The sequence below is a fragment of the Physcomitrium patens genome, chromosome 10 (genome assembly GCF_059467195.1).
Source record: "Physcomitrium patens ecotype Gransden chromosome 10, ASM5946719v1, whole genome shotgun sequence".
Lineage (NCBI taxonomy): Eukaryota > Viridiplantae > Streptophyta > Bryopsida > Funariales > Funariaceae > Physcomitrium > Physcomitrium patens.
This window is the reverse complement of record NC_143419.1, coordinates 2,328,984-2,337,574: the sequence shown is the minus strand read 5'-3', so window position 1 is coordinate 2,337,574 and position 8,591 is coordinate 2,328,984. Positions and strand designations below refer to the sequence as shown.

Genomic DNA, 8,591 nt, shown 5'->3' with positions numbered 1-8,591 from the left:
TCTCTGGTGTTGTTCTCATCTGATTAATCTAGTTCTTGCCAGTTCTTCTTGAACTTCTTGTTAGATCTCGAGTCTGTATTTTTGTGTCCGTGACAAAATATCGCATGTTTATATTTTATAATAGAGCTCGCAGGTAATTTTACTATTGCTGTGCCATCTTGGAAACAAAACGCATTTGCTCCAACCATGGTCATCATATTTTTAGTTTATCAAGTTAAAGATTTTTCAATAAAAATCATCTATCTTGCGAGATAGTATGTGTTGTTGCAGAATCAATGAGCTCATCATTTGATTTATCATTAGAGGTTTTGTCATTCATATAAGCCTCTAAGTCATCAACACCAATTGAATCTATGGATGCATCCATAGTATGAACTTCACGAGCTTCACCTCGTAGTTTCTTATTTTCTTGGAATATTTTAATAAAATATTCTGAAGTACGGTACGCATGTACAAAATGTCCAATCATTCCACACTTATGGCAAGAACATATCTCTGAGTTTTGTTTTCTACTATAATTATTAGTAGAATGTTAATTCTTTTTATATGGATAGAAATGGTCATGACTATGACTATCCTGATGTTTATGAGTATGTTTTCCATGTTTATATAATTTTTTTTTAAACTTTAAAATATTAAATGCATGAGATTCTCAAAATGTGGTTCTAATAGGACGAGCTTTTGCATTGCGCAAGAGTGGCTCATTTTGCTTCTCCATAAGAAGTAGATAGGATATGAGATCAGGATGACTTTGAAATTTTATATTCTTGAATTGTTGTGCAAGCATAGCAGATATAGGAGGAAATGCAAAGAGAGTTTTTTCAATCATTTGTTCTTCAAAGATGCTTTGTTCACATAATCATAATTGTGAGATAATACTATACATTTCACTATTGAAAGCATTTAAATTTAAAAAATCCAAGACACATTAATGTGTCCAATTATGACATGCACGTAGAAAGAAAATAATCTTTTGATGATCAAACCTGGATTTAAGATTCTTCCAAAGTTCTGTAAGATCTTCTATTTCCAAATATTGATGTTGTAATGCAAGTACAAGATGATAACAAAGGAGAAGAAGTACTTTTTAACAAATAGCAAGAGGAATAGAAATACTAATTGTAGGAGATTCTTCAAACATAATGACATCCGAGAGTTGTTCTACATATAAATTTACTTTTTTCCATTTTTGTGCATAATAGATAATTGTTTCCATTCATAATCAGTGGTGGAAATAAAAGAGCTTGAAAATATTGGGATGCACTCATAATAGTTGGAACCATAGTAGAAGCAGTTGAAAATAATGAATCACTCATTATAAATAAATCTGTAAAGAAAATACAAGATTAAGTAGAAAAGTTGACTAAAATGTAACTTAAAATATAAAGTCAAATAAAATGATAAACTTGAACTTGAAAATCAAAAATATTATTTATTTATTTATTTATATTTCACAAGGTTGTAGATTATGGTAGTAGAGTAGCAATAGGATGGCGACAGGCGGTAAGGTGGTAGCGGTAGCAGGCCGACGACGGCGGGCGGGCAACCATGACAGGTAGCAAAGGTGGGCAGGCGGTAGCAGCCAATTGGCAGTCAATGGTAGTTGGCGGTCAGTGATGGTGGCAATTTAGCAGCAGGCATGAGGTGCAATAGGGAGGCTGGGTTGGAGCAAGTATTTTAACGAAGTAGGGCAAAGAGTGGAGTAAGTGCTCTAAGCAAGCAGTTAATGTGTGAGGGGCCAACAAGAAGTGCAGTAAAATCATGAGGTAGATAGTGAGCAAGAGTAGCAACAAGTTTGAAGCATCAAGACTAGAGCAAAAAGAATTGTGATAGTCTATAGAAGAGAGTCGTGTTGATAATGTGTTGAGAATATTTAGAAAGATACAAGAGTAGTAGTAAGTAATACATACACACACACACAAGAGTAATTGTAAATAATACACATAAGAGGGTTTCTAAGGAGAAAGATCTTGACTCATAAAAATCTATTGATCTAGTTGTGTTTTGTATACAAGGAGAGAAAGGGAAGAGGATAAATAGTTCTTTTCTACTACATTCTGAATATTGTAGCTATGGTATTTACTGTAGTCTACAATAAATGTTATAGAGAGCGTCGGCTACATTTAATGCTCTGAACAAGATCAACTCAAATAGAGGTCGCTTTTCTTAAATCAATTATGATAGAAGTTATTTAATATGTAATATTTAAAATTGGATATTTTGGCTTTAAATAGAGTAAAATAAAAAGATGGAGTATAAAGTTGGAATTGATTGAGAATATTGGATGTTAAGAGACAATATTTATAATTGGAATTAAAAAAGAATATATTTGTTTTTTTGGACCCCATATCTATACTTTGTATATATATGGGTTTTTATGTTATTACAATCTATTTATTCTTGAACTTTTATAAGAAAGGATGTTCTTTCAATTGAAGGTTTTTTTTTTATTTAAAATAAAATATCAAATTGAAATGTTTTGTGGTTGATATAGACTAGTTTTTTTTCAAATAGTAACTACGTTGGTGACAAAATTATTTAGATTCTATTTTTTTCTAAATATAGAGCTACAAAAAACCTTACCTTACAAGTTTTGTCATAAATTTGTTGTTTTCTAAAAATTGTCATAATTTTTATAAAAAAAACTCTGATTTTTAAAAAATAAATAAAATAACTATTTTAAATAATATAATGTTGTTACCACGTTTAAGGTTCTATGCAGCATTAGAGTTAATACCAACTCGATCTTTTTATAAACTGTAACTTCCAATATTCAACCAAGATTTCTATATTTCTTAACAACAACTTCCTCATAAAGCAATGTACTGAGTTAATTTGTATTCCAGTTAAAGCCACACCTAAGTCTTACAACAAATCCTACAACAAAGAACAACTTTAAAACCCTAAGTTGCATTGTAGTGTGGTGATACACCCTACTTCTTCTAGTATGTTTTTCTTTTCAAATCTTAACTTAACCTTCAATTGCTAAATCTTGAGATTAAACTTTTGTTCTAAATTATGTGATAAATCCTTCCAATGCACTTCAATCGGTACATTTATAAACATAAATTTTTGAACAGTATTGTAGTGTCTAGGATTTTTTAAAACAAAGAAATTTAACACCTTTAGATATTCTCGTGTGTCCAAACTTTACAAGGTTTGGAATTGTGCTCATCACAGAGGAATAGAGTCCGCTCAACAACTTGGAAATTTAGGGTTTCGCACTGAACTTCTGAAGAATGCAAACCAACGCGAGAAAACTGTGGGTGAGCGGTAGCATTATGTTCGAAGAATTTAAGAAGCACTGATTGCAGCAAAATGCAACAAACATCCATGACTCCTCATTCCTTTGCAAGTGTGGCTGGGAAGCATATCAAAAACCGCTTTCACTTGCAGGTTTCTTTCATTATTTTTGCCCTCGTATTGCTACAAGTTAGGCTGAAGTTTCTGAGTTTTTTTGCTCATTGTCCAAAATCTACAAACCTCACTGTTGCCATGTTCCACACTGTGGCCGAGTCTACATTCACCGTCTCAGAGCCATTGTTGAACAGGAAAACACGCGCATTTTTGCTTTGTGCGAATTTCGGGTATACTCTGGTGGTGATCACCGTGCGGCCGCCTTGTGCGAATGTCTCCACGACGGAGTGATCCACCTGCGATCATCCCACACAGATCAGTGACAATCGATTGTTTGGGTACGACGTTGTACCCAAATAGGAAAAAAACAAAAAAAAAGAACAAAAGGAAAAAAACACATGGAACACTTTGCTGCACTCTAAATACTTCAAGTTACTCTTGTTCTACTTCAATGTAATACACGTGTTAATATCACTTAGGGTGTGTTAAATGTGTCATTGAATGTTGCATCACTATTTGGGTCGCCGTCGATATGTATGCTTACAAGAAGGCGTAGTTTGAGGAGCTTTTCATCGTCGTAGACGCGCACGTAGCTGCCGTATGTTGTTTTGTCTGGGGTAAGGTTCATCGAGACTGTGGATCTGTCACCAAGAAGCATTGTCTACGAGGTTTAGTCGAGGTTTCATGTGTTGTTGTTCCGAGGACAGAAGATCATTGCCGAAAGGTGTTCGAGTTGGACAATTGGGCAAGTGATTACCTGCTTTGGTCACTGCAGACAAGAGTCTTCCAGCCGTCTTTCTTAGTAAACACAAAGTAAAAGTACACTGCAGTCTGCTCCGTCAGATCGTTGGAAGCGAGCACTAGTAACCCGAAAGGTCCATACATACCCCTCATTGATGCACCCTTTTGGCTGCATATGCTGGGTCCTGATTCAGCAATCAATTCGGTGGGCGTCGATCCTTGTTTAACATCTGGGATCTTGAAGGCGACCTCGATATCGAGCTGCAATGAACGAAAAAGAGCAACGTGATTAGCCACAAGGAAGAACGACATCCTCTCAAATTTCAGGGAAGTAAACGGCATTTCTCGAAGATTTGAAACGACGAGAACCTGAACACCCGAAACATCCATCAAGCGCGCTACTTCCCCTCCCTCGAGGTTCACGTCTTTTACGGTAATTTTTTTGCGCCGTAGTGTCTGAACTTCTTCGATGGGCCATTGGATGAGGCTAGTGTTGGCCCTTTGATCCAAATAAACAATCCTGGGTATTGACTGCAGATCCGGCGACATGAGAAAGGTTAAGATTACTCGTGGAAGGTCCTCCAAGGAGCAAAGTGGCAGGCATTGGGAACAATATCGAATCCGCGATTATTTAATTGGCACTGGTCGGAAACCCATGCTGTGAATTCGATCAGTGTGTACCTGAAGGCCTGCCCATCCTTTCGCAACGTCGTCCATCGTGCTCGTCGACTCGTTTGTCCATCCGTATACAATGCGCCTTTGACGTATGGGATCGAAGAATGTCTTCGACGCATAGTACTTCCCATAGTCGTATCTCAGTCCGATGCCAGTGTCGATCTCTGCGATGAGAGGTTTGTATGTATCGGTTTCTGTCAAGTAGTTTCCGACCGAGTAGTAGTCATGTTTGTTCAGATCCAAGCTGACTTTCAGGACATGCAACACGCCCTTTCCAACTGCGGATGCATTCAGACCTTTCCTACCCTTGATCCTCACGGGAAACAAATCTGGGCACTCCCACATTCCCGTTGTGGGATTCTCGTGTAGACGGTTGGAAAAATTCCATGTCTGAAAGTCCGTGCTCTTGTACAAAAGCGCAGTCCCTATCAGTCCTCCCTCGCCGGCGTTTGCTCCCACCAGCATCCGCCACATCCCATCGGAAAGTCTCCATGCTTCTGTGGGGTCCCGAAATTGCGATGAATTGTAACCGGGAGGTATGGGAGCAATAGGGTTGTAAGGAGCCTGAGCGATCTAACCCAACAGAGGTGGAATGAGGCTTAACCTCTCGCTCGAAAAGCTGAAATGACTCAAAATTTAGTACCCAAAATTCGGCCCTCAAAAGATCGTCAATGCAGTTGGCAAATTTTTTGCTCACCTTAACCCATTTCCTTAAAAGGGGATCAGATGGATCCTCGGGATCAGCCCTCGCTTGGACCTGTTTGTTTTCGAAGGAATTTCCAGTGTAGAGAATCACCGGGGTGCCATCGTCTAAGATTGTGATAGAACCTGAAAAGCAGCCATTGGCATCATACCACTGATCGCGCTTCAAGGTTGCTCCCAGAAATTTCCAGCGGATCAAGTCTTTGGAGACGACATGGTGCCACTCGATGTTGCCAGGAATGGCCGCAAATGGGTTGTACTGATAGAAGAGGTGATAATAGCCTTTGTAGTATACAGGACCTGCAATCAACCAGAGTCTCGGTCCAGAATGCACGGGTTACCTTCTGACCTCCATATCCACAAGTAAGAACCAACTGTAATTTGCAAAATTGCAGAATACAAATTCCAGGAGAAACACACAAAAAGGATTGCAAATTTACCATTTGGATCTATCGTGAGTCGAAAATGCGGAGTTCGTTCCAACCAAGTCACACCCACAGCAGCCAAGCGTGTGAGATTCTAGCCATGAGTCAATTTAGGTCCAAGTTTTCATTACACAAAGCATTTGAATATCTGAACTACACAGCATATTGCAAGCTCCAGTATTGAGCACATCACTGTGACGCTTACATTTGTTTCACAAGACTCGATTCATAGCAACCAGTCAGATTGGACAGAAGTATTACGCGAATCTTGACGTGCTCATTGATTAAAAATAAAAATAAAAACTTTCTCTGTGCAGGACAAAGCTCCGCCTTGCTGCGAATGCCATGTTCCACATTCTAAGTCTAGATTCAACCAAGTCTAGAATGATTCTTTGCAATTTCTACACAACTTTGGAACTGTAACTCGGAATTATTTTTCAGATTCGTGCAACTAATAGGGGATTGTGTATAGAACTTGTGACGAATTAGCACAACTGCGGAGGATTGTACCGTTCATCCAGTACCCTTTCGGCTGGAAGTGATACCCCGTTCTGTAAGGTAAGCCCAATCTTTAGTTGTTGATCGGAGGGGGAGCAGTGTGGTTGTCCACTGTGATGAGTCCTCTCCCCAGCAATCTCGTTGCGTCTGAAGAAGCAGAGTAACCACCAGCTTCTACTCTGTACCAACCTACAGTCAGGCACAACAAAAGAAGCACAACAGTTGCAGCGGCTGGCTTGCACCGATAAACCTCCATTGGAGATCCTACAAGTTGGAAGCAAGGTCAGACTCGATTGCTCGCTCTTCATTTTGATGTTTCCTTATACGTCATGAAGCCCTGTACGTTGTGGATCTCGACTTTGTTCAATGCTCGGAATGGGCCCATATTTCCCTGACGTAGCAACAAATGTACTAGATAATTATTACAACTCGTGAAATCATCGCCTTCTCTTCATCATCAGTGCTAATTAAAGTTTTTACACTTCTGCTTGGGTAGCAGTCCTCGTCTGCGAAATTAAATTAAAGGATTCCTTTTTCGTAAGTAGGGTGTGAGAAGTTGTTCTGATCCGCAGTACGTCACATTTTTTTTAACTTTTTGCAGTGGAATACGTGCACAAAGCAAACTCCTCGTCAAGAAGTTCACACACGTAGCTAGTACGTCAATACCTCCCGACACCCTTCGCAGCAACCTTTCGGCTTTAGGCCAGAGTCGCTTGATGCAAGTCGACCTGGACTAAGTGGGTCCGTATACCGAAGTTTTGCTTTTCTCTACGTCATGAACGCACTCTCACACTTCGATCGACAACGTGACCGGGAGAATCTAAAGCTCGTTGGGAAGTCCCCTAATAATTATCTAGTACATTTGTTGCTAGGCGGAGTGCACGAGAGTCCCTGTCAACGACGAAAGGGCTTTTCTAAGTGGATTTGAATTATCTTGAAGGATGCCCACAAACACAAGACTGCTTTCTTCAAGATAATCGACGACAGGAAAACCTTGAGGTGCACCTAACAAAACGCTAACAGCTCTTAACTGGCAGGTCGGCTGTTCCAGCCAGACTAATTTTGAAGAGGGTTTAACAACAGCACGAACGTAAAGGTTCGAGAAGAGTTGTTGATTTCGTTCCTTCCGTGATGGACATGGGCGTCGGAGCTGGAAAGTTGATATACATAGCTTTTGGTTTCGTGAGCTAGCAGGATCCTCCTTTGATCCACCTGATAATTAAGCAGGCGACAATTCTGTGAAGAATTAGAAGAATCAACAGGGTGGTTTTGTGTCTCCATCACCAAACTGAACTATGTGCTGAAGGTGTGCGCGTGCCACAGTCAAATCTTGGCTACCAAGAATCACTGCTGCTTCATTTTTAACTGAAGTTGTGATCTTCATAAAAGGCTTACTTAATACTACTTTTGTATGATCGTGCATTTGCATGAGTCAAACTAGCTAAGCTTCCCTCCCACATTTGTCAAGGTTCACTTTGAAGGTTAGTCGAGAGAACACGAATGTAGCTTTTCCAGAGGCGAATATCTTGTCTTTCAGATGCATGGTTAACGTGAGTTCATCCTGCTGTGTAAGTGTTTAATTCAATTTTATAACGAACTGCAAAGCTTTTATGTAGCCGGATCCCTTCCTAATAAGATTTAACAGGCTTTTTTTATTCTCTCTCGTAACAATTTGTCTTGTTTCTGTCTAGTTGCTCGTAAGGAAATTGTCGTGCCCAAATCGATTTCCTCTTCCTGTCCACGATTGCGGATGTCTGGCTCCAAATCGTTTTCCCTCATCACGAACGCCCTTCGTATTGTTGACGTTTCTACACATGTATCCTTCCCATCATGCCAACATTGTTGTTGGATCTTACGAATGTTACAAAGCCAATTTCGGAAGCGTCGACGTTGTGGTGAAAGGGGGTTCTATTTCATTGGTTGGCGTGCTCAGATGCTGATGCGTTGTAAAACCCCCAAAGCACAGATACCGTTCAATCCAGGCTGGAATGTTAAACTGCTGTGGTTTGCTACGCCCACTGAGAGAATTTCAAGGCGATAACAGAAAGCAGTTTGATTTCACTCACTGTTGGCAAGATGGTAAAGTTACAGAGTACGATTCCAGATGATATGTGCTCACGTCTTGAGGAAATTTACAAAAACTGTAACAAGCGCAACCAAAAATCGTGAGTTCCAAGTCATGGAGTTGGTTGG

At 39.7% G+C, this 8,591-nt stretch overlaps 1 protein-coding gene across 1 annotated transcript; it reads right to left on the bottom strand.

The window, feature by feature from the left end:
* Nucleotides 1–3,362: 3,362 nt before the first annotated feature.
* LOC112287801 (beta-fructofuranosidase, insoluble isoenzyme 1) lies at nt 3,363–8,177 on the bottom strand. The gene is made up of 11 exons (XM_073536861.2): nt 8,042–8,177; nt 7,282–7,610; nt 7,065–7,166; nt 6,725–6,789; nt 6,411–6,587; nt 5,471–5,813; nt 4,780–5,346; nt 4,468–4,629; nt 4,115–4,359; nt 3,902–3,998; nt 3,363–3,653 (listed from the first exon to the last, which is right to left on the bottom strand). Exons 1-11 carry the CDS (start codon nt 8,175–8,177, stop codon nt 3,462–3,464), a joined length of 2,415 nt encoding a protein of 804 aa, XP_073392962.1. The 3' UTR covers nt 3,363–3,461.
* Between the last annotated feature and the right edge of the window lie 414 nt (nt 8,178–8,591).

What these genes read in the sequence shown, in the direction of transcription:
- LOC112287801 (XM_073536861.2), bottom strand. Translation starts at nt 8,177, where the DNA reads ATGAGGGAAAACGATTTGGAGCCAGACATCCGCAATCGTGGACAGGAA. An exon ending in GCTGCGAAGGGTGTCGGGAG is followed by an intron (nt 6,790 to 7,064) that starts GTATTGACGTAC and finishes TTGCTACGTCAG; the next exon opens with GGAAATATGGGCCCATTCCG. An exon ending in GTCTGCAGTGACCAAAGCAG is followed by an intron (nt 3,999 to 4,114) that starts GTAATCACTTGC and finishes TCTTGGTGACAG; the next exon opens with ATCCACAGTCTCGATGAACC.